The sequence below is a fragment of the Gymnodraco acuticeps genome, unplaced genomic scaffold (genome assembly GCF_902827175.1).
Source record: "Gymnodraco acuticeps unplaced genomic scaffold, fGymAcu1.1, whole genome shotgun sequence".
Lineage (NCBI taxonomy): Eukaryota > Metazoa > Chordata > Actinopteri > Perciformes > Bathydraconidae > Gymnodraco > Gymnodraco acuticeps.
Window position 1 is genome coordinate 11,254 of NW_022991403.1, and position 26,591 is coordinate 37,844.

General features: G+C 41.0%; 1 protein-coding gene across 2 annotated transcripts in view; it reads right to left on the reverse strand.

Annotated features, from left to right (window-relative positions):
• Positions 1-15,291: 15,291 nt before the first annotated feature.
• The window catches only part of chka (choline kinase alpha), a 39,312-nt gene continuing 28,012 nt past the window's right edge, over positions 15,292-26,591 (reverse strand). Inside the window, exon 12 of one of the 2 annotated variants that reach the window (XM_034195715.1) lies at positions 15,292-15,413. In XM_034195715.1, the coding sequence (XP_034051606.1) occupies positions 15,390-15,413 (24 nt within the window). In that variant the 3' untranslated portion in view covers positions 15,292-15,389. Of the gene's footprint in view, positions 15,414-20,159; positions 23,748-26,591 lie in introns of those variants that run through there. The other variant, XM_034195714.1, reaches the window with a different exon arrangement.

Sequence of the window (26,591 nt, forward strand, 5' to 3'; positions counted from 1 at the left end):
TTTGGAGTGTGACTGTTTGAGGTTGTGGACAGGTGTCTTTTATACTGATAACGAGTTCAAACAGGTTCCATTAATACAGTTAACGAGTGGAGGACAGATGAGGCTCTTATAGAAGAAGTTACAGGTCTGTGAGAGCCATAAATCTTGTTTGTTTGTAGGTGACCAAATACTTATTTTACCGAGGAATTTACCAATTAATTCATTAAAAATCCTACAATGTGATTTCCTGGATTCTTTCACCCCATTCTGTCTCTCATAGTTGAAGTGTACCTAGGATGAAAATTACAGGCCTCTCTCATCTTTTTAAGTGGGAGAACTTGCACAATTGGTGGCTGACTAAATACTTTTTTGCCCCACTGTACATGGGGACTCGTCCGGGATAAATAACTTAATTCCTGGGGTTATAAGTGGTTATTATAGCTGGAAACAGTTTGGTAAGGTTTGTGAGTAGTTCACCGGAGTATGGCAACCTTTGATTTAGAGTCTTTCTTAGTCTGGCCGTCCTATGAGCAGCTGGACCGGTGTCGTAAGGACGATTTGAAGGAGATAGCGCAGCACTTCAGTCTTGTGGTGAGTAGGCAAGTGTTAAAAAAAGAGTTGAAAGCCTTGATAGTGGATGAGATGGTGAAAAAGGAGATACTTGTACTGGCTGCACCAGCTGAGCTCCCGGTGTCCAATGTCCTATCTGAAGAGATGTTAAGTCAGAGGCATGAGGCGGAGTTTTCGTTTGCTAAAGGAGAGGGTGGTGACAGTGAGGGCGGTGGGCAGTTGAAAGCACCGTTCACGCCACCTCGCCGCAATCCACCGTCACCTGGCAGTTCGGACTCTGAGGAAGAGAGTGATCCTGAGGTCCGCCTCGCACGTCTTCAGTTAGAGGCAAAAGACAGGGAGCAAGACAGGCAGTTTCAGTTGGAAATGAGAAAGCTTGAAATCGACAAGGAAGTCTGGATGCGTCAGCTGGAGTTAGACTCCGAGCTGCGAGCATCCGGTGCTTTTGGTAATGCCGGAGGAAGCTTCCCACTTCCTTCTCATCCCCCTGCTTTCAACGTAGTCAAAAATATTTCGTTAGTTCCACTTTTCCCTGAGACTGAGGTGGATGGGTATTTTGGTGCTTTTTGAGCGCATTGCAGCGGCACTACAGTGGCCGGCTGAAGCCTGGGCTCTGTTAGTCCAGTGCAAACTTTATGGGAGAGCTCAGGAAGCGGTTGCTGCTCTTACGTTAGAGGACAGTCTAAACTACGACTTGGTGAAAGGAGCCATACTTAGAGTGTACGAGTTAGTCCCTGAAGCTTATCGGCAACAATTTAGAAACCACAGGAAGGGTCCTAATCAGACACATGTCGAGTTTGCCAGGGAGAAGGGAATGATGTTCACTAAGTGGGTTGCTTCATGTAAAGCGGCGGATTATGCTGCTCTGAGGGAACTGATCATGTTGGAGGAGTTCAAGAGATGTTTGCCTGATCGTATTGTGATATACTTGAATGAACAAAAGGTAACCTCTCTCTCTCTGTTGCCGCTGTGTTAGCTGATGAATATGTGCTCATGCATAAATCTGTGTTTTCCCCTGTTTCTACTGAGAGGTCCCGCCGTGTGCCAGCCACCCTGTTTACTCAGCCGCTAGATGTGACTAACGTGAACAGAGAAGAGAGAGAGTGTTTCTATTGTCATCAACCTGGACATGTCATCGCCAACTGTGTGGCTCTGAAGCGTAAAGAACAGCGGCAGAACATGTCCCCGCCAAGAGGTATTGGCCTGATTACACATACACGTGCACAGGCGAGTAAAAGTGATTATGATGTCCCATTGTCTGATTCTGTGATTGTGCCGGTGCTCCCAGATAAAGCTGTGCCTGAGGGAAAGCCAGAAATTGTGGCTTCCCCTCCTCATGAGGATGTTGCGAGACCAGCGCAACATGCCAGCTCAGACAAGCCTCTCGACTTTCCGACTCTCTCAGTAACCCGAGAGTGTCTGCTAATTTATCGGATACTCATCCTAGTTTTGGTAACACGACTATGATTGGCCAAAGGCTGAGTCCTACACAGATCTCAACATGCTGTAGAGCTAATCCTTTGTTACGATCCCTACCTAGTCTGCCCTAGCGTGCACAAGCATGATCAGTGTCTCATGCGATGGGCTCTGATCGGGCGGGACTACCACATAAGACATCCGTCTTAAACAGGGCTCAGAGAATGTGTTGGCCGATGCTTTGTCCAGGTTTGTTTTGTGATGTTAGTGTGTGTTATTAGTAGGGATGCTCCAATCGGTCACCGATCGAGATCGGCCGATACTCACTCTCTACCGATCGATCGGTGCTCTCTAAACATGCCGATCGCGAGAGCATGACGTAAAATACATGACACTTTTCTCTGTGTGCGGCAAAACAAGCTCGCCAAAATGGCTTCACCGGTCTGGCATTATTTTAAGGTGTCCGAAAAAGACAGTAAAATAGCGGTATGCAACGTGGTGAAGCAGAAATCCTGCAGCTCCGCCCGCCGGACCGGTAAGCGGAGCGAAACACACAAGAGTTAGACCTAACACACTTAGCTATTTTATCTACCTCTGGAACAAGCTAAACTAGTCATTAGAAATATATGTATTCTTCACTGTCGGGTCACTCATTACTGGATCAGTGAGCTGCATGAGATACTGACAGGCTGTCAGGAGAGGGAGAGAGGGGGAGAGAGGGGGAGAGAGGGGGAGAGAGGGGGAGAGAGGGGGGTAGAGTGAGAGAGGAAAAGAGAGCGCTTCCGCTCATTTGTCCCGTGTTATTATCCAAAGTGAATGTAAACTTGAATAATGTAGATCATTTGAATGTAATAATTAAGTTGATTGTTGTTTATGGAAGCTCCAGTGAATGAGCCCCATTAACTGAGTTTTAAACATCACTTTAAATGGAAGATTTAAAGTGATGTTTAAATCTTCCATTTAGGCCCCGCCCACTCGATCGGATCGGTATCGGCCGATACTGATTTTGGCGATCGGCCCCGAAATTGGTGATCGGAGCATCCCTAGTTATTAGGTAGCTTCGTTAGTGTGTTTAGGTTCACAAAACCTGTGGGTTTGTGTCTTAAGGGGGGGAGGGTTACGGCTGCTGCCTTCCTGGTCGTCTTAACTGTGTTAATCTGTTTGATATGTAAATGAGCTGTGCGGTTGCCCTGACGTCATTGGCTGCCATCTCCTGGTCCGCCCCCTGAAGATTGCAGCGCACAGCCGGCGCGCACCTGCTAGAGATGACTTCAAAGCCTGGGGACAATCATCACTCGGGAGGCTCTGTGATGTGGGACAGACGCCTCTAGCCTCTTGGTGCATTTACTCGTTTGGTTGACGTTTAGTGCTTTTGTGTTATGTGTTAAAGTTATACTGTTTAGCAGCGTGTTGAACTAGTGTTTCTGTGGTTAGTTAGGTAGCCTACACTGTAAAAAAAGATCGTAATTTTACAGGAAATAACTGTAAATTTGTATAGTAATTATCATGTTTTTTTAAATAACTTGCAAAATCCTGTAAAATGACAGATATTAACTATAAATTAACAACCCAAAACATTATTTTAAGTATTTTGACAATAACAACAAATAACGTTTATTTCCTTTTTTTTTACTGTAAATGTACTATATAATATTTACAGTATTTTTGCACTTTCAGAAAATACATGCAGATGTACGTAAAATAAAATGTTTTTATCTGTAATTAAATATGTAACTCGTAATATAAAAGTGTATTACTATTATAAGACTTTAAGATGTTCTTTGTAATTTTAAGGTAAACATAAAACTGTAAGAAAAGCGTAAAATAAAAAAAATGTAAGTAAAACATTTTTACATAAATCATTTTCTCAATATTCGATTGAATCCAACAAAAACACAAAATATCCAATGTTGAAACAAAAGTAAATAAATATGTTTTCATGAAATTCCTAACTTACTATATTGTAAACATCTACAGTTGACAATATCATTAAAAAAAAAAATCATAGAAAGTGGAGAAATCTCTGCAGGGAGGACCAAGGTTTAAAACACACACTGTTATTTACTCAACAATAAGTCACAGTTATCCTTGTTTTATTTATGTGTTCTGTTGCTGTGTTTTTTTTCCATTGGTCAATTTACAGTAATAAACCTTAGTTTTACAGTATAATGTATGGTTTTCGGATTCTGGCCAACAGCCAGAGCTACGGCACTTGAAATAGAATTCAGCCAAAACACGGCAGACAAGTCAGGCATGTTTGGAATGAGTCCACAACACTCCTGATTGGTTAATATAAACATCATCGAAGAAACCTGCCAATGAGAACTGTCCGCGCCTGTCGTTCAGATTTGAAACATCCAAGTCAGTTTGAGCGGGTCTCCTCCTGCTGGAGCTACAGCTGTCTGTGTGTCTGCTACAGGAGTTTATGTATTCATATCGGGATCGTTTTACATCTACACGTTAAATATGAGCATCGGGACGTCAACAAAGAACAGAAGACTTGAGATCTGGTGAGTCCTGCAACTGTAATGGAGTTAAACATGTATTTAGATAATCCTTACTTAGTTTGTGAATGTTTTATTTTTTATTTAAGGTTACGTTTCTTCTTCTAGTTAGCTGAGTTTCTTCCGGTTAAGTTGGTATGCATAATTAATAGGTTGTTAAATGTTAAGAAGCCCTGAGATGCTGTTTCTTGCAAGATGTTGCGCCCGGGAAACCCGGCTTAACATGCGGCTGCTAACGTTAGTTTACAGTTTATTGCAGTGCCGCCCCCCCCACCCTCTCGTCTCCAACACGGGAGAATTACACATAAACATGCAGTGGGGTATCACAGTGTTGTCGCCAAGTTTAATGTAAAGTTTCACAGCTTTCTTACAGCGGAATCTAGTTTGTTAATGTTCAGTAGCCAACAGCTAGCATAGCATAAACAGCTAACCGCTAACGTTCGGCTAATTTGCTAGCTAGCTCTGCTCTATATATTACAAGCTAACATGACTAGCTAATGTCACACTGTGAACTAAAATACTTTTTGTATTACTACATCATACATGCTTGGTCCAAATCACTGCTAAAATTAATTATTTTTGAAAATGTATAGTAAAGAAACACTCAGCCATGTATGAAATAACATGGCAAAAGAATCCCTAAGTGTAGTGATACAAACATGATTTTTATTCAAAAAGTAAGAAAGGGACAAATAAAAATTAGAATTGGTGTTGATCCAAAACATGTTAATTGAGGAATACCTGGGATCCTGAATGGTTAAAGTAATTTATTGCAAAGATATTTACAATTAAAACTAATTCGGGTCACTTTTGACACATGTTGGTTGTATGTTGTGTAACAAAGGGTTAACATGACAGCTGTGATGTTCACTCTTTTGACAGAGCACCAGTGGACAGCGAAGACTATGGAAGAGAAGATGTGATGGTTTTGTGTGGAAAGCTGCTGAAGCCAGCCTGTGTCCCCTCATCAGTCTCTCCAGGCAGCACCCAGCTATTCTTCCATCTTGCAGATGAAAAGACTTTGATATGTGAGTAATAACTAACTTGTGTCTAACATAATATTGAATGTGGTTTAGTAAAGTATTTAAAAATACCCCACATTGTACATGTACAGGACAATCAGACCTTGTTCAACAGAGATAATCAGACAATTGTTTTGTCTTTGAGGTACAGCCGCAGCAGAGAGTCTTGAGTTTGAAGAAAACACTAACATTTTATTTAGTGTTGTTTAATCAATCAATATTTACTGGTCTTGAATTTCCTCACTGTATTACAAAATGCTCGAATCTTATTGTACAGGAACATTATGCAGATTTCATCACCTGAAGATAAAAATATAGATTCAGCGATATGTACCATTTTAAGGAAATAGACTGTTAGCGGTATTTACCAAAGCTCCGCAGCTGTAGCTAGGCGCTGCTAATGAAAACTCAAGTGCTCAATTTGTTGGTTTTTCTTTTTTATTAAGAATTGACCAAGCATATCTTCCTCTTCGAAATCCCAGTTGTACTTCGCTAACACGCAGTGCCTGGGAGGGTGCGTTTGATTGTTCCCACAATAGTGCGTGCTTGTGCTTCAAAGGTCCATCATACAAGATGTAGGGGATCTATTGGCAGCTGCTGATAATAACATCCATCATTATGGTTTACTAATAGTTATCACTTCACTTCCTCCTCCAGCATCTGGACACAGCAGGAACCTACGCCAGGATCCTGTTTGTGGACTTCAGCTCTGCCTTCAACACAACACTCTGGCTGGAGGCTGCGCTCCATCAGGACCAACACCTCTCTCCCTCAGGACCAGAACCTCTCTCCATCAGGACCAACACCTCTCTCCATCAGGACCAACACCTCTCTCCATCAGGACCAACACCTCTCTCCATCAGGACCAACACCTCTCTCCATCAGGACCAAAACCTCTCTCTCTCCATCAGGACCAAAACCTCTCTCCATCATGACCAACACCTCTCTCCATCAGGACCAAAACCTCTCTCCATCATGACCAACACCTCTCTCCATCAGGACCAGAACCTCTCTCCATCAGGACCAACACCTCTCTCCATCAGGACCAAAACCTCTCGCCACCTCAACAAGGCCCCCCCCCCCACTGACACTTTATCTCAGCCACAACGCAGACTCTATGCATTACATAATGGAGATCACAGGATGGTAAATAATGCAATGTTTAAATATTGCTTACTGCACATATTTTATATTCTATAATTTATTGCATTCTATTTCGATGTAAGTTACTGCTTTATTTTATTTCTATCTTACTATATTTTTATTACAGTGTTCTTAATATAGTTCGCTATCTGTGTACTTTTTAATTTTTTTTATTTGTATGTCGTGGTGCACGACACCTAGTCAAATTCCTCGTACGTGTGAACCTACCTGGCAATAAACCCGTTTCTGATTCTGATCGGTTTGTCCTCTAGGTTGCACTGCCACGTCTACAGTAGCGCAGAATGGACAGAGGAAACATGATTGGGCCTCAAGTTTTTTGCAGCCAATATTCATTTATCCTACAGGGGCGGCTAGTGGAGTACTTCGTGACCACAAAGTGTGAACGTTGTGATCAGCTGTTTTAGCGCAGTTCTCCAGTGAAGGGGGGGAGTCTCCCTCCGCAGCCGGTTGGCGTAGTTTGGGCACAATTCCGTTGTACAGACCGACGTTAACAGCAACCCTGTCTGTGCACACGGAGACCGACTCTGTCGTCCGGTGATCTAACCGCCTTCTGGAAAAGCTTCACAAGTACGTCGGTAAGCAAATGCGCTTTGTGACACAAGTGACGGTACGCATTTCAGATTACGCACATAACCTGCGTACCAGTTATGTGCACCCCTGTACTACAGCAAAAGTATTCTCCGTCGGGACTTCCTGCAACAACACCACGCCGTTATCAAAGATGTTCTATTGAGAAGACGATCACTACGTGACAAAAGTTTTCAAAACCGTGGCTACTGAAATCAATCTTACTAACTGCTGTCTGTGCAATTTACTCCGCGAGTTGGCAGACTTTATTTTGCTTACTTTAACATCATTTTTCATGGTGGGGCTAAGCCATTTCTTGGTATGGGTGTAGCCTACCCCAGCCATACCCTGGCGCTGCCACTGGTGGCACGTATGGGGCGGGCCATTCTGCACATGCGTTAAATATGTTAAATATTTTAACGCAATTAATTCAAAAAATTGATTACCGCCGTTAACGCGATAATTTTGACAGCACTCATTTTAAGTTTTCAGAGTAATTGTTTCCTACAGAACATTTTGTGATGTCATTTTGTTGAAGCTGTTTGATTGGAAAATGTTAGAAAAAAGCTGTAAGATAACAGTATTCTAGCTGTAGAACTTTAGGCTCTGTATTTATTTTAGTGTTTGATCATACAAATCTAATAAAAAAAATGTAAACTGTTTTTCTCATCAGAACTTTATTTAAGGTATTTTAATGTAACATTTTAAGACAATGGATTTTGAAAAGAGAGGAAAGTTTCCTCTAAAATCTTTAATGACAATTTCTGTATACTAATTGCTTTTGCACTTTATTTCAGTTAATGTATTTTTACTTTAATGTTTTTTGTTTGCCAGTCATTTGACCGTTTTTTTACGGGTTTTTTGCCCGTAGAAGTTTTAGTGCTGTACTTTTATTAAATGTTATTGACTGTAATAAGAGAGGATACATCTGTAAAATTACAGTGTTTGCACGTTAAAATATTAGTGCTGTACTTTTATTAAATGTTATTGACTGTAAAAAGAGAGGATACATCTGTACAATTAGAGTATTTGCCTGTAGAAGTATGAGTGATGTACTTTTATTTAAGGTTATTGACTGTAAAAAGAGAGTATAAATCTGTAAAATTACAGTGTTTTACTGTAAAATCTTTAAGGACAATTCCCGTAAATTAATGGCTTATTCACTTTATTTCAGTTAAAGTATTTTACTTTAATTTAAGGGTTTTTGTTTGGCAGCCGCTGCTGCCAGTACTTTGACCGTTTTTTTACGAGTTTTTTTTTTACAGTGTACTGTAGTATGATTGTGTAAATAGGATCCAGGGTAGCTTAGCGGTTAGCACCTGTCGATTAGCAGCAGCTGTGTTTTTGTTTCCCTTTTTGTGTACTAATTATTACTCTGTATGATCTGTCAAACTCCCTTTTGGAGTCCTCCTTTTGTTGATTGTTACGATCAGTATTTGGCACTTTGTTTATGCCAGGCTGCACACCTTTATTATTTTGTCACCACTATTTAACTATAATAAATCCTTACAACTATTACCAATTCCAACTGGTGTGTGTTGCACTTCCTCATCCCTAGTGGGGACGTAACAAGTAGGCAGAAACATAACAACTGGCGGGCTTACTCTGAAGTAAAGCAGTCCTTCACATGCCATAAAGCATGTCGCAACACTGTCGTAACAGCCTTAACTCTGTGTGACAGAGTGACATCTCCCCTTTTTTCCTAGTTATTTAATTTTAAATAACTGTAAAGAGTTTTGACAGATTAGTCACAGCATCATCCTGTAATAGTAAACAACAGTCAAACTGTGATAGTAAATGTTCATTCAGTCGTACTGACTAACCAAAAGTGTCCTATGAATACAGGTTAACTTCACAGATGATGTTAATAAAGATGGGTAACCAATACCTTCAGTAGTGCTGTTATAAAATAAAATTCAAGATACAAGTTTTCTTTTCTAAACATTGCAGCAGTAATATCACATGTGTGCATAACATTCACAATAAACAGAACTCAAAATGTAGCAGACTCAGAGTCCACTTGTGTTTCCCTATTCATTTTCTCCCCCCCAAAGGCCATAGGTGATTTTTTTTCTTATTCACACCCAGAGGTCATTGTGAAACACCCAAAACACTCCTGTCTACAAGTCTAACCTAGTGGCCGGCTTACTGACACGGCCAGACCTGGTCTGAACACGTCCTGGTGTTGGTGTATGGGTTGTCACCTCACTTGGTTTCTGGGTAACAGTCTCTGGTGTGTTGGCGCTTACAGGCTGGGAAATGGCCACAGCACTCTCTGCTGGTGTTAGTGGGATGTGCTGTGCAGGTCGGGAAGTTGGTTCTGCCCGGAGATGAAGTCGGTTCCGCCGCAGCACTGCACCTCCTTGTGTGTTAATGAGGTAAGACCTCGGAGTAACACACTCTTTTGAGACGATCGCTGGTGTCTTCCAGGACTTCTCGTTGTGGAGCTAGGTGTAGACTGTGTCTCCTGGCTGTAGAGCGGGTAGATGCCTGGCACCATGTCGTCGGTTGTAATAAAAGGCTTGTTTTGCTTTCTCACTTGTGTCCTTTTGTTTGACAATCTGTCTGTTAGGCCATTTAGGCCGTAGATTTTTCTCGAGTGTCGGGAGCGTCGTTCTGATCTTTCTCCCCATTAGCAGTTCTGCTGGACTGACTCCTGTGGTAGTACAGGGAGTGGATCTATAGCACATAAGGGCTATCAGTGGATCTTCCTGACGAAGGATTCTCTTAGCGGTCTGTACTGCTCTTTCTGCATGACCGTTTCCTTGAGGATAGTGAGGACTAGACATGATGTGTCTGAAGTCCAACCGCTGTGCCAGCTCCCGGAATTCTGCACTGGAGAATTGGGGACCATTGTCACTCACCACCTCTTCAGGAATTCCAAACCTAGCAAAGGTCGTTTTAAGTCTCTGGATGACAAGGGCACTGGTCGTAGATGGTAGTTGTAGTATTTCCAGATACCGTGAATAGTAGTCTGAAATCACAAGGTAGTTGTGCTTGTTATGTTCGCAGAGGTCGAGAGCGATTATTTTCCACGGACGATCAGGCAGCGGTGTGGAAATAAGCGGCTCCTTTTGTTGAGCCCGCTTCTGCTCATGGCAGCTCCTGCATATGTTGACAATGTTCTTAATGTCTACAGAGAGCCCCGGCCACCAAACTGATGCATTCGCCCTTTCTCTGCATTTTGAGAGCCCCTTGTGTCCCTCATGTATTTTCTGCAAAATGTCTGCTCTCAGTGACCCCGGAACCACAATCCTGTTTCCTCGTATGACTAAGCCATCAGCTTCCGACAGCTCATTTTTCACTTTGGTGTAGTCCCTGATGTTCAGTGGAACATTACGACTGTATTCAGGCCATCCTGCCCTAACCAGCTTGATGACAGCCTGAAGCTCACTGTCGGCTGCTGTCTCTTGTCTGATATTCTCCATTCTCGTTGGAGATGCTGGGATGCCCTGTATCACTGTGGCTACATAGCATGCCACATCTTCTTGAGTGTCAGTCTCTTCCTTTGTGTGTGTCTGTGGGCTTCGGGACAGTGTGTCGGCGACAACAAGGGTCTTCCCAGGCACATGCTCTGATAAAGGTTTGTACCTCATGAGCCTCATTAGTAGACGCTGACATCTCAAGGGGACGTTATCCAGGCTTTGTTTGTTGATCAGTGGCACTAATGGCTTGTGGTCGGTCTCTAGCCTGAACTGATCCAAGCCACATAGATACTTGTCAAACTTCTCACAGGCCCATACGCTAGCCAAGCACTCCTTTTCTATCTGGGCGTAGCGTGTCTCCACTTCTGTGAGACGCCTCGAACAGTAGGCTACTGGCTTCCACTCCTCTTCATGGAGCTGGAGGAGGACCCCCCCCCCCAGGCCATAGCTACTGGCATCAGCAGACACTGCTGTGGCTTTAGCCACATCATAGAAGACAAGAACAGGTGCTGTGGTCAGCATCTTCTTTATGTTCTCAAAAGCTGACTGCTGTGAGTGACCCCAGGTCCAGATGTTCCTGCTCTTCAGAAGCTCGTACAGTGGTTGACCTATTATGGAAAGGTTTGGAACGTACCTACCCAGGTAGTTCACCATGCCCAGGACTCTTTTCAGCTCATGGACGTTTCCTGGTGGAGCCAGCTGATGTATGGCTTCAACTTTATCAGGGTCGGGCCTGACTCCTGACTGGTCGATGAGATGTCCCAGAAAGCATAGCTGGCTTTGTCTGAGGGAGCATTTATCTTTAGTAAGTTTTAAACCTGCTGACTCAACACGCTGTAGTAGTAAAGCCTTGCCTCCATTCTGGCCATTCAGTCGGCTTATCAAAAGAAAAGTTTGCTGGGGGATTAAACTTGGCCATTCCGCCGTCTATATTCCTTGACTTTGTCTTGTTTATTTCCTGTGACTCACCGGTCACTTCTGACACCATGTAGAGTGATCGAGGGTCGAGTATCTTTCACGACTCTATTATACAGTAAGTCAAGACATTACATGAGTAGGCAGAAACATAACAACTGGCGGGCTTACTCTGAAGTAAAGCAGTCCTTCGCATGCCGTAAAGCATGTCGCAACACTGTTGTAACAGCATTAACTCTGTATGCATTGTATGCATATTGTTAGGATCTGTCTGTGTTGGTGTTTTTCTTGTCTTTTTCTATCTTTGGGTTTCCTGTTTTATTTTGTAAAGTGTTCACCCCCGTTTCCTGCCTGTTTGCTTTCTGTCTGTTTTCCTCCCTGATTACCCGATTGTGTTCACCTGGTGCCTCTGTGTTTTCTCCTCCCTCCTCACCTGTCTCGTGTTTATGTGATTAGTCCTGGGTGTATTTAAGTTCTGGGTTTTCTGTCTCTCTTTGTCGGGTTGTCTTGTGTTGTGAGTAAACTGCGGTGAGTGTTCTGTTCTGTCCTGTCTCTGAATATTGTAGCCTTGAAATAAAGGAATTATTTTGTCACTTAAATCTGCATTTGGGTCCTGCTTCCTGCACACCGTAACACATATGTGACAAGGTCCGTGCAGAAAGCAGAGCAGTGTGTAAAATATATATCACTCAGTATAACAGGCCTACATTACTCTCTGTATTTGTATGCTTTAGTTTAGTAGATATCTACAAACAAAGAGTCGATATTTTTCTAAGACCATTTAGTGCATCACTTAATAAAATACACAACGGCTGTAGCCTGATTATGCTTTAGGAGCTGTAGGTGTGTGTGTGGTACAGTGTGTAGGTGTGTGTGTGTTTTACAGTGCGTAGATGCGGCGGACAGACGGGTCTTAGTTGGTTTGGTGTCCTCTGCTTACTTTTAATAGCCTACTTGTAAATACAACTTTTGGCCCGTAATTTCAATTCCCCATTTCAGCGACCAGAGAGAGGGGGGATATATCCAGTCTCTGATTGTGCTACGTTATTATGAGAGTGCTCGCATACTTGTTTGATTCTGAAATTGTATATATTAATTATGTTAATAACGCGTTAACGCAAAATAAATTAACCCCTCTAATTATTTTAACGCGATTAACGCATGTGTGTTTTTTGTCCTCGGCCGCCCCGTAGTTTCAGAGCGCGTCAAGTTTAAAATACCGTCTACAAGCTGATGCTGACAGCCCCGCTCCTGCCGTCCGCTTGCGGCAGACCACACTTCCACGCTCACCGGCAGGCACCGACTGGCCATCGGGAGGACCGGGAGGGTGTGTGTATGTGTGGCCCGAGCGAGAGACCTTACGTGTATTGTTGTTGTTAGCATCTGGTGCTAGTTAGCTGCGCTAAAGGATCTAAGGAGTATATACATATATATGTATATACCATTAACATATATATATATACATACATATATATTACATTACATTGCATTTAGCTGACGCTTTTATCCAAAGCGACTTACAATAAGTGCGTTCGACCAACAAGATACAAACTAGAAGAAAACGGAATCATATAAGTACATCAGGTTTCATAGAGCTAAAACATTTCAAGTGCTACTCAACTGGCTTTAGATAAGCCAGTCCTTTATTAATATATGTGTATATATATATATTAGGGGTGTAACGGTTCACAAACATTTCGGTTCGGTACGTACCTCGGTTTTTAGGTCACGGTACGTTTTCGGTACAGCAGAAAAAATTATCATAAAATATGTATTGGGTTTTTAAAATTATTAATATTATTATTATTCACAGTTTAATAATGTATTCACTCAAATAAATACAAAATATAATAAAATAAACATTAAGATGCAGCATGTCAATGAACTGAAATAATCTGTATTTGAACTTTACTGTACTAGTACTCACAAAACCTAAACTATTAGTTTTGGGTTTTTAATTATTATTAAACTGTGAATATTCACTCAAATAAATACAAAATATAATAAAATAAACATTAAGGTGCAGCATTTCGATGAACTGAAATAATCTGTAGTTGAACTGTACTGTACTAGCACCTAAACAGCCAGTTTGACATTATGACTTGCTTGTCATTGTATTTTTAAAGAAAGATGAACTTGTCCACATTGCTTGCCGAAAGGGCAGATCTGCTGGCACTAACAATGTCTCCTGCTGTGGAGAACACCCTCTCGCTAGGGACAGAGGTAGCAGATACAGCCAGGTAGCGCTTTGCTAACATGGCAACATAAGGATATTTGGCATTTGTAATAGCTTTGGCTTGGTCTGAACTTTTTGCAAGTGGTGGAGGCTTAAATGCTAGCGGGAGTTGGGTTTGCACTTCAGTCTTTTGGTACCGGTGATATTCACGTTCGGGTGATGCATTTTCAAATGAGTGTGCAAGTTTGATGTATTGCCAGCCGCGTAACCAATTTTAGTTGAACAATGCTGACAAACAGCTTTGGTTCGGTCCACCTGTCTTTGTCCGTCATCCTTGTACGTAGCCTAACTGCGAAACCAAAATGTTCCCAAACCGGAGACTTCAATGATGCTGGAGGATTTTCGAGCTCAACTTGATCTGCGTTCGCCATTTCGACAGTTCCTCAAATGAATGACTACATTTGAACAAAATGATGCTTAGTTCATCATCATTACAACACTTGGAATTGCTGTGACTGGTCAGTTTGTTGGCCTGTCACTTTAACTGCAGATCTATATGAAGAAGACATGAACATCATTCATAACTCAGAAGTCATGATGATTGAGATACCTTAGTTAATGCAATAATTAAGGTATTGTTCCTGCATTAAGTCATGCATGCGATACTATTAATACCTGTACATTACTGATAGTTCATGTACTACATGAATGAATTCATGCTTGTGCATGCATTGAGTAATGCATGAATTCATGATGATTCATGTACCCTTACCATAAAGTGTTACCGGATAATTTCTCATCCACAATTAAAATGTAAATGTAACAATACTTAACTAGCAGATTACACAAAGTTATAATTTTAACTACAATCATGCGTAAGTCTGAAATAAAAAAAAAGTGACCCTGAAGGTTTTTAGTTTATCTTTAAAACTGATTTAAAATTATGCAGATTGTTGTGATCTGTATAAAATAACAATAATAATTTGGATTTATATAGCGCCTTTCAAGAAACCCAAGGACGCTTTACAATAGGACGAGGGGCCGTATATGTTTATTTATTTTGGTATTGTGTGGTTATTTAGCTCCCTTTGGATTCCTACCTTGGGACTTTAAAAATTATTTTGTTATTGTTTTCGCTTGTGTAGGCTTGTTTATCATTACGTTTTATAGTTATTTTTGCTGTGATATTTAGGGTCTTACATAACCCACAGATGGATAGTTTCTTTATACTTCCATTCTGCCCTGCTGGCTTAAACTAACATTGATGTTTTCTACCTTGTCTGCCTACATTTCAATATGGAATTAGTTGAAAGAACACCTTTTTAATACCACCATTTCCATAACAAACACACTGCTCATTATTTATGCAAGCTTTCAATCTCTATGTTTATTCTAACCACTCTTCAAAATAAAAGCTCATTCTCAGCAGACTCAGAGCAGCAGTAAATGTAGAAATGTTTTCTCTGTCCCGGTCCTGGATGTAAACAAGTTGGTGGTCCGGGCCAAACCCCCCAGCTGACCATGCAGCCCCTCAGCGTCACACTACTCTTTGTTACTCTCTCTGCTAACATTCCTCCACTCTGCATTCTTGCCCCTGTGTCAGCGCTGGGAACCAAGGCCTCAGCATGACTCGGGGTTCTGACATTCCCCCTCACCGGTCAACAAGATGTTTAGTCTGGGAAAACATAAGCATTATCCAAAGGTTATAGGGCATATTCCTCAATTGCTCCTTAGGTAACATTACAAAAACAATTTACCTGTAAAAGAAAATGTGATGAGTAACCCAACCTAAATATCACAATAATGTATCCTGATTACTTTTCATTATTTTGGATTACCTCGGAATGAAATGCAATGCAAGTTAATACAAAATCCCATGTAGTATATACTGTATGGCTTTTTTTTAGGGCTGTCAAACGATTAAAATGTTTAATCAGATTAATCACAGCTTAAAAATGAATTAATCATGATTAATCACCATTCGAACTATGTCCAAAATATGCCATTTCTTTATGTATATTGTTGTGGGAATGGAAAGATAAATGAAAGAAGGCGGATATATCCATTTAACATACAGTAGCCTATACGTGTATGTATGTTTATTGTAACATTGTTCTGTGTGTCAAAAATGAAAGACAGCCCACACACCTATCAATCATCAAACCGTGGGGTCTTATTTCATTACGTAATGTTGTATCGATGTATATAGAGATTTACTACAGCAAACGTATTCTCCGTCGGGACTTCCTGCAACAACACCACGCCGTTATCTTGACAAAAGTTTTCAAAACCGTTTCTAGTCTTCGGTATTTCCAGACAAGTGGCTACTGAAATCAATCTTACTAACTGCTGTCTGTGCAATTTACTCCGCGAGTTGGCGGACTTTATTTTGCTTACTTTAACATCATTTTTCATGGTGGGGCTAAGCCATTTCTTGGTATGGCTGTAGCCTACCCCAGTGCTGCCACTGGTGGGATGTATGGGGCGGGCCATTCTGCACATGCGTAAAATATTTTAACGCAATTAATTCAAAAAATTAATTAGCGCCGTTAACGCGATCATTTTGACAGCATTACTTTTTTTGCATGTAAATGATACAAAAACAGGGAGTGTGTGGGAGTTTCTCTCCCACACACTCCCTCCCTGTCTGAAAAGCCTCCATTGGACTCCACTCTTTACTTTTAACTTTTTAACATAGTGACATCACTATGGAACAGTCGCGCTTCTATTGGCTAGCTCTCCAACACATTGTACGTAATAGGCTAAGGCGGGGGGGGGGGGCTGGACATCTCTTGGCGGTTGACCAATCACAACAGAGCCGGCCAGCTAACCAATCAGAGCAGACTGGGCTCTGGTTTCAGACAGAGGGTGAAAAGAGGTGCTGCAGCACAGGCAGTATAAAAATAAAGAGCTTTTTGAACATTAAAGCATGGAGACATGATACAACATGATCAACCTGAAAATGAGCATAAAATGTCCTCTTTTAGGGCTTTCACACCAACGCGATTCCCGTTCTAGCTCCGTGCTTGAGCTTTTCTGGTTTGAAATCATTTTTTCTTTTCAGCCCCCGTTTTGTTCGCACTGCCCAGAGCCCAACTGGTGCTGCTGCGTCATGACGTCACCGTTTACGTCGTTGATTTTCTCCCCAGCCGGGTTACGGCGCTCACTACAACAACAATGGAGGACTGCGTTGGGTCGATGATCGTGTTGCTTTTAATCATACGAAGCCAGATTCAATTAAATAACGACTTCTCCAACCTTATACTTTGCTCCAGAGTGCCGTGGTTCATTGTTTATTAATGTGTTTCTGCAGCATTTACCGACCGCTGCAGTGCTGCTCTTCCACGGGAGTTTATTCTCCCGTTAGCTCCGGGTTACCTCACACAGCAGCGTCCGCTGTAAAGTATTCACTGTCTGTCACACAAGCAGTTGGTAAATATCCCCAATTCCCCATAAGTGAATGTGTTTCAGTCTGAATAGACGCTGTTTGGCATCACAACGCTGTTATTAAAGTTTCTCTGGGGGGTATACTACGAAGCAGGATTTTCGCTTAGCCGGCTAAATTCAGGGAAAACTCAGGCTTTCCGGTCCTACGAAGCTGGTTCTCTTTTTAGCAGGCTAGATATCCATGGTAACTTATGCTTAGCGGCTAACCTGGTCAGGACCAGGTTAGGTTGCAGGCTAAGAGATCAACTCAGTGAAAGCACTGCCTGCTGACCAATCAGAGCTCAGTGTGCGGAGTTTAAAGCGATCAAGTCATATTACAGGAGAAAGGAAATACAGAAAAGCTGCCGTTGCAGGAAAGACGGCCGGCAAAAATCACCGACTGTGTGAACGTGAACATTAATAGAATATCACCTCCCATCTTCAGAGCAATCTGACTATTATAACATTAGCGTTAAGAAAGCTTACTTAAATATCTGCCACAACATAAGTAACCGGATCAGAGTAACATTAAGAACAGTCCGCGGCATATCACATCATAATGTATCATATATTTCCTTATCTGAGTCAGCTGAGCCGTATCGGGCCGTGCAACACTCAGTGTCACATACTGTATGCAGAAGTATTATTTTAAGCAACACATTAAGTTGACGAAACACTCGAGTCAAATGTAATTAAAGTCAGATCGTGTCTTAGACGGGCAGTGATATCATAAACCTGTTAATGTACGCATTCAAACACTTTTTCTGTTCCCAGCTGTATTCACCTTGCAGGTGCAGCTATGTGGCTTTTATCCTGGATAAAGTGTTTAAGTCATGGATGTTTAAAGTTTAACTTCTTCATATGTCTAATATTATAGTTGACTTTTCATTCAGGAAGTATGACGCTGCGCTGTCAGTATGCTTCTCCATGTTTGTGATTGGTCGAATGATCCAAATACTACCCTTTTCATGTGAACACGCACCTAACTAGATAGGACACGGCTGGCTTGAGCGATCCACTTGATAACCCGCGTCGTAGTACCGTTTAGCGAGAGCGCGTATGTTTTGGATTAGGCCAACCGGCTAACTCAAACATATCCAGGTTAGGTTGAACCAGCTTCGTAGTACAGGCCCCTGGTATAAAATGGGTGATGTATGCATAGCAATCGAAGCTAAACTGACTATCTTGACTACTTGTTGTTATCCTATTGTGGCATAAACCGTTTTCTACAGGCACATTTTACCGGCGTATTTTTCATTATGATTCTACTTGTGATAGTCGGACACGACAACCTGTGCAGCCCATGTATTGATTCCATCCGATAGCTGCTATCATACAAAACGTCTGCCTCTCTCCACAATGATCAATAACAGAGAACGGATGGTCAAAGTAAGGTACAAATAAACAGAATCACACGAAGCCTGGTTAGTGTTGCCTGACTTTATAAAGTGTGTTTTTTTTTTTTTAGAAGTGGGTGGTTCCCTTCTAGTCACTTTGCTCAGCACTACTGCTTGTTACAACTTTCATTTGCCATACTCGCCTTTAACTGTTAGCTCAGGTTAATCTCGCCCCCCTCCGACGTAAGCATGACGTATGCGGTTCTTGCTTCTAGACCGACAATTGTTTGGTGCTTGAAACGAACCGGATTCCGGAGCTCAGAGGCGGCTCCGCTGCGGTGTGAACAGGAAAAAACTGTGCTTTTCAGGCTCTAGCTCCGAACCGGCCCTGGAACCGCATTGGTGTGAAAACCCCTTTAAGTGAATTATGACAATGGAAACCTAAAAAGAAGAAGCCAATATATTTAGTATCAAAAGTGTGTCCTCTGCTCAGAGAATCTATTGATAGAAAAACCTTCCTTTCATCAAGCATATTCAGGCAGTAGCTTATACACCAACAATACAACACATGAGCACATAACTTCAGTTTAAAAAAGCAAAAGTAAAATCTGAACTGAAATCTGATTACGTCTTTTTGTTATGTAACTGCAGTTACCTCTTTTAAGCGTCCTGATTATGTAATCCTGTTACATGTATTCCAGTACACCTAAGCCTGATTACATTATATATTTTCTGTATCTTGCAAAAGACAATTTATAACACCAAGTACGGAGAGAAGACAACCTAAATATGTTTTGCCGTGTTACATAATCACTTCAAAGTTGTACAACGTATATTTTTGTATCCTTATTATGTATACCGTTATTTCCCAGGCTTGCCTAAACAACATGGAGGGGATTACTGTTTGCAGATCAAGTGACATGGCAAATCACTGACCATGACACAAGGATTGCAGCCCCCACAGAGGGCAGTGACCCCCACTCCTTCTGTGACCTTGCATTCCTTTCATCCCAAAGACACACCTTCACTCCCCCCTACTTTCCCCTTCTTTTACCTCTTGTCTCCCTGCCTTACTGTCAAAAGGTGGGAGCGAAATGTATGTAAAACAAAAGAGGGCGGGACAAGAAGGATGCTAACTGACGTGTTCCTGACAGACACTGTTCATTTTACTGTGATGTAACCTGATACTTCTCCTGTGAGCGGCTGCTGCAGAACACTCTCCTTTTGGCCTGAATGTGAGATGTAAAGACACTGATGAAGAAAGCTCTAACCATATATCACTCTGAAGAGTTTTCCATTTCATTACTCCATTTGTTTTCCTTTTGGCTTGCTCTGGTATATACACTACTCCCCCTAATCACTGCAGTAACTTGAGCCACTGCTCAAGGACAAAGAAGGAGTGGCTTTACATTTCAAAGTGTGCATTGAGAAGGTGGTCCAACAGGCTGACCCACAACCAGGCAGGGGGATAACGGATTACATGTTATATAATCAGAGAACAGAAAACAATGGAATTATGATCAGTAGAAATGGCCCTTTAAAGTATTATCGTATCGTTTATTAAGGCAGTAGGCTACACCAACAATGAAACACATGAGCACATACTACAGTTTAAAATAGCAGAAGTATAGAGTATAGAAATAACACTCATGAGTCAGTTTGTCAGTTGTTTTCACTTTAATCATTGTTTGTGCAAAGCAGAAAATGTCATTTACAGCCAAGATCATTTCAATGCTGCAGCAGGTCACACGAAACCTTTTTTTTTTTTTTACAAATGATAGTCCATCATCTGATTACATATTCATTCAGATAGCAAAAGGTTACCACTGTGGGTCACATGATAATTGTGGGTGCTGTCACAGAACATAATGTGTTTTAAACAAAAATGAGGTGTATTACATTAACATGTTGATAGGAATGATAATGTAACACATTTGTCCTTATATTTTGGATATTTTTAGCATGACTATCGATATTTTGTGTTAGTCAATTTCATGTAACTATACAGAAGAGACAATGTTTGTTTTCTACTGATGACCAATTAGAATTTGATTGAAAAATAAAACATTAAAAGTTTTGTTATTTTGGTAGAGTGTACACAATACTGAAGGTGAAGCAATAATTATGGAATGTACTAATAGTTACAGATTGCATTTCTACCATAACAAATATATAAAATAATGGTAAAGGACAACAAAAACAAGATGGTTTTGAAACATTTTAGTTGTAAACATAACATTCTAAATGTATCCCAATTAATTTCCTGTCGCAGGGTATTTGGAGATTTCATCTGACAGGTAGTAGTCATGGACCCAAGCTGTTGCCTAGCAATGCAATTATGTTCAAATAGTCTATTGCTACAGAAGGGATGTAGCAGTAACACTTCCAGTATCTTCCACTGCACATTCAGCTGCTAGAATATCCCTAATCCCATTGAATATCAATAAAAATTCCAAACTAAACATGAAACACATTGAAAACAAAATATAACAATAAAAATACACATACAAATACATTTGCAAGTAAAATAAACCCTTCTCAACAACATTCACAATTCGATAACCCTCACATGAAAACACTCAAGTACATATTGTTATTTTTTATATAGATATTTCCGGTCCTAAAATCAAAAGTGCCTTAGTCGACATTCAAACACCTCTGGATTGTTCCACTTTGAGGTGACTAGAGTAGTGTCTTGTTAAGTTTCATGATCCAGCTCACTTCCCTCAGCTCTGTTACAGTAGTCATTCTAACAAGAGGTGAGCCAATTACTACTGTACACTACACCAGAGTCATTGTGTGGCTTCCATACAATGTCTTAGTGCTCACAGCTAGACAGAGATACCCTGATGTATATATGATGCTACGAGTCAGCCTTTATGGTGGTTATAGAACTTTTTGTCTGTGTATCATATAATTTGCAGCAACAAGTAGGCTATCTACTTCAGTGTTACGAGACGATGCTAAACCCCAAACAGTGAATGTTCAACCATGGCTTAGCAACTGTTGTTGTAAGAGTTATAATCAGCTTACGGAGTTTGGAGAATTATGTTATGTCATGTTTATAACTGCCACCCCCGCGACCCGACCACGGATAAGCGGGAGAAGATGGATGGATGTTTATAACTAGCATATGGATATGTTTTGAGCTGTACTGTACTGTACCCAATATACAAGCTGTTAATAAACTTTTCAATCAATCAATCAATGGATCATGGGCTATCTGCTCACTGGGTGGAAGCTAGTCTTGGATGCTAAATGTAGGCTAACTTTAGGAAAGTCATAAGGGTATTTTCTCTTATATTGCTGCTTTTTTATTTTTATACATGCATCATTAGGAGGTGTGTAGCTTTCAAGTACATTATTAGAACCCCTTTTTACAGGGGTTATTGTACTAAAACAAGTTAGCCGTAAATAGCATTTCCAAAAAATCCTTAGCCAAATTAGCTAGCTAGCCAAATCGGCTCGCATCAGTTGTCATTAATGTAATCAGAATCGATGGACCCTGGCTAATAAGTGCTTCATTCTACAACTTTAGAGAACCATCAATTCTAAAATTAAAACAAATGTTAGTGTTTAATCTACTGTTTGGATTTTAGATGAAAAGAAAGCTTGAGCATCAGCTACATTTGCTAAAAGGGTTGTTGAGCGATAGGCTAATTTTGTTCTTTTTTTTAAACCAGATCCTGCACCTTCCACATGTTATACTGTATGCTAGATCATATGTTTTAGCATGAAAAGCTTTACTGTCACATATAGCATTCATGAATTAGGTCTTAAAAGCACTGTTACTGAAATGGTGAGCAAACAGGCTCGCTTTTAATGACCCTAATTTGGGTGGAAAGAGGAATACTGATCAGGACAAAAGAAATAATCACAAAAATTAGATGGTGTCCAGAAACTGAAATTCAAGATATGTATGTGTGGTTAAATGCCAAAAGAAGGCTGTTAGCATCATTTGATGAATCTGTCAATCTGTGAACAATAGCATAGTTGGAGCACAAATAATGACTCGGTGCGGTGACGTAGAATCGAGCTGGTCAGCTGTGTTATGATTTGAGCGTTTGTGTCATTATTCTGGATGGGCACGTCTGGGTACAATGACCCATGACATCCCTAAAGAATCAATTAACACAAAAAGATACCATTCATATGTGAACTGTGTGATGTTTTCTTGAAATCATGGATAATATATAAAAGTAAAAAAACAAATATATGGTCAGTTAGCTCCCTAGTGTTAAGCAACACTTTCCAAAGCTTATAAAGCATGGCTGGAATGTCTTCGCCTAAGCAGACAATGCAAATGTTAATGTGTAAACTACATGAAGATATGAATCTACTTCACAATGATTTATAAAAATACCATACATTTGAACTCTTTAGGAATCCAAAGATAAACAGATCTAATTTATTGGAAATACCTGAAATTCATGTTTTTGATTTTTTTGATTTGGTGGAGTTAAGAAGCTACCCAGTAAAGGGAACTCAAATATTCACATCCGATATTTGCCCTGGCCTGAATAACATTTATTATGCAACCATTTAAACAAATAAAATCAAATAAACAGCAAGTGTAATACCTATAAGTGTAGATTCAACCTGACCTGTAAATCAAGTCATGATTTCACCATCAGTAACAGACAAGGCCAGATTACTGGCACATTGGGGGTCTATATATAATATACATAGTTGGCAACTGGCGGCTATAGTAAGCAGGAATCTACCAAGCAAAGTTCACATTTTGGTTATTCCCAGCAGAACATTTCCATAAGGGAATGATCAATACATTTACATTGATGCAATGTTAATATTTCAAATCTAGCTGTTCCCACCTCTCTCTTGCTCAAAACCCTTGTGTTAGTAAAATGGTTCGAAAAAAGGCAGAAGCAGACAGCAGTTCTGACAAGGGATGAAGGTAAGTAGTCAGTGGTTTTTTTGGCTCTCAGGGAGTTACACAGTGTAAACTTTGAGCTGCAATAGATTTTGGGGCGTACCTTAAGCACTTAGCCACGTGATCAAGTTTTGGCTTTGGTCAATACAACACCAACAGCGGCCAGTCAGCCAGCCAGCAACTCTGTCGAGGCATGGAATATAAGTGAAGCGCGGATGGTGAAGTCTCCATCAGCCTGCATGTGCTCCACCTGCTGTTTGGCTGAATGGGATGTCAGTCCATCTATTTATTTTGCTCCGTTAGCCCATATCTTCTTCTGCTGGAAGTAGGCATCAAATCTGGCCAGGGCATAATCCTGCAACACAGTCAAATATCGATGATGTTATTCATATCTGCACACAACTGCCTTTACTTGGAATCTTATAACTAAAAGAAAGATTCAGAATTATACAACATTACCAAAATCAGTATAGCAGAGTCCTATAATACTCTCCATTCAGTTCTGTTTCTTTCTTTAACAGAATAAAGAAAATGCGAAATAATGTTTTTACTAATTACTAAAATACTACTTCTTGGACAACTTCTTCTGTTAAGTTATCATCAATTAAACATTTCCTTGGGATATTTCACAATTAAAGCCTAGGCATTAAGTGATGCACTTATTTTGGCCTTTGAGTAATTGAAGGACTTTAAGTTTTAATGTGACACATCTATATGTGCATATAACTAAACAAAACACATTGGTAAGGGGAAGTTTTCACATGTGCTAGAATGTTTCACATTTATTTACACTTATTTGCATACAAGGAACAAGGCTAAAGTGGTTTAGGGCTTAATATTCGGCGAGTTTGAACATGTTAAGTATGAATCCTCTAAGTCAGTGGTCCCCAACCACCGGTCTGGTCCGTGTGTGTGTGGGTGTATATTTTTGCGTTTGTGTGTATTGTGTTTGTTTCCCGGGGAAAACACTCACGAGAAACACCGGCTGTTGTTATGCCTGCTGTGACGTCAAGTTACTCCGTTCTCCGCTTGTAATTATGCCGTTACAAGCTTCAAAGTTGTATTTATCATCTGAATTTGCCGAAACAAGTTTAATATTCTGAAAGCCAAGACTTTGTTTATTTGAAATCAGATGAAAACAAACTGTAACGGACCCTGCCGTGTTATCTATGATTACTATACGCCTTACATTCATAATTTCAGCGGAGGGAGGCGCTGCGGAAGAGCAGATTGCGAGTGAGAGGTGCCTGTCTTCGTCCCTTTACTAGCTTCAAAAATGTATTTATCGTGTGATTTCGGAAATAAAAGTTTCATATTCTGAAAGCCAAGACTTTGTTTAATTAAAATCAAACAAAACACCCGAACCCCGAAAAACTATTTTTTTATCAAATCCACGTTTATTTAGAAATGAGCCGTTGCGACTTCTGACTGATTTCCCCCCACAAGTTGAAGGCCGGCCCGCGAAAATATGTCCCATGGATGCATATTGTTAACTGCCCTCGGCTACTTCTATTTGTCATATTCTAAGAGTTATAGGAGTTGTATTAATATTGTTTTTATTACTACTTGCGTTTTGGTATTATTAATTCTACTATTGTTTTTTACACCTGGAAGATGATTAACATGCTCTAGGATCCAATTTGCATCATATTTATTCACATTGTCATTTTTGTCACATAGATTGCCTGTGTTTTAATTTTGTTAACAGGTTTATTCTGTACACACAACATCTATTGCACATGCTTGGAGAGGGATCCCTACCTAATTACATTATTTGTATTATTTCCAGTGTTGGGTGTAACGCGTTACAAAAGTAACAGAGTTACAGTCATGTATTACTTTTTGCTGTAACGAAGTAATGTAACGCATTACTAATGCAATTTGGGTAATATATTACCCGTTACAATGCTCAGTAACGCAGTTACAACACATTTTAACCCGAAATGAAATGGTGTTTTGTTGAATGTACTAACATAGCGAGAGATTCCGACACCAGAGGCAAATTGTGCGGGTAGATTAGTAAACCTGGTGTTTACCCTTCATGCTTCGCGTCAGGATCTTCGGGGCAGTTGAATGTTATGCACCCTCTATTCAAAAAAGAGAACGGAGCAAAAAATTCAAACTGTGTCAGGTGCGCGTGACCTGCTCCGCTGCGCGTGCATCATTTCCAAAGTGCTTCCACAGCAGTGACACACATCTGTGGATAATCATTTATACGAAAATGGTTAAAGCAACCATCACTAAACGCCAGCAACACTGCATCTACTGCAGACAGTAGCAACAGGCCAGATGGGGACATCACGTTACCCTCCGTTGTGGACACGAGCTTACTCCCGGCTGACTCGCCGCCCTCGCCCCCGGAGCAGCAGTCTTCGTCGCCTAAACTACGCCGCCCCTCTGCAGCCCGCAGGTGCCAGGATACCACGGCAAAACAGAGCCTGCCCAGGTATATCTAAACAAGTACCCGTCTGTACAGTGGGGTAAGGCGGTCATTTTGCAGCTCATGGTATAAAAATAGACAATGGCTAGAATATTCATGTGAAAATAGTGCCATATTCTGCCATGCTTGTAGAAATGTTTGGTCACACATAATGCATACAATAGCACAGATGCCTTCACCACGAATGGCTACAAAAATATCTCATATCCAGAGATGGGGTCGTTACTAAAAAAAAGTAATATATTACACTACTTCGTTACTCTCTACATAAAGTAACTCGTTACTTTACTCGCAGGGCCGGCCCGCCCCTCCCTGCAGGCAGATCACGCAGACTGCTAAAGTTTCAAATGTTCTCTTTAGTTCAGTTTCCATTGTCGCATAAGACTGATCCAGATAGATCCTGAATGTTTTCCGATCTGACCGTGGCTGTCCTCTGTCTCCTGCTATCTGTAGATTTTGCGCAGTCTATCTCTGCTCACGCTGTTGCGTCGGCGTGTTCTCCTGCGTGTTGGCCATGTGTTGCACTGGAACCAGACTGGAGCACACCGCAAAGACTTCAGCCGAGCACGTACGAACTGCGCATGCGTGAGTGGCAATAACTTTCCTTACCAGCAGGCGGCGGTAGTGTGTATTCGTCATTCAAAACAGGAAACAACCGGAAGACAGAAAAGAAGAACAGACTACGTGATATAAACAAACAACAAATAGCTGTGTGTTAGCTTCACCTTAGCATGTGTTCTTTGCAGGTGTTTGTTGAGG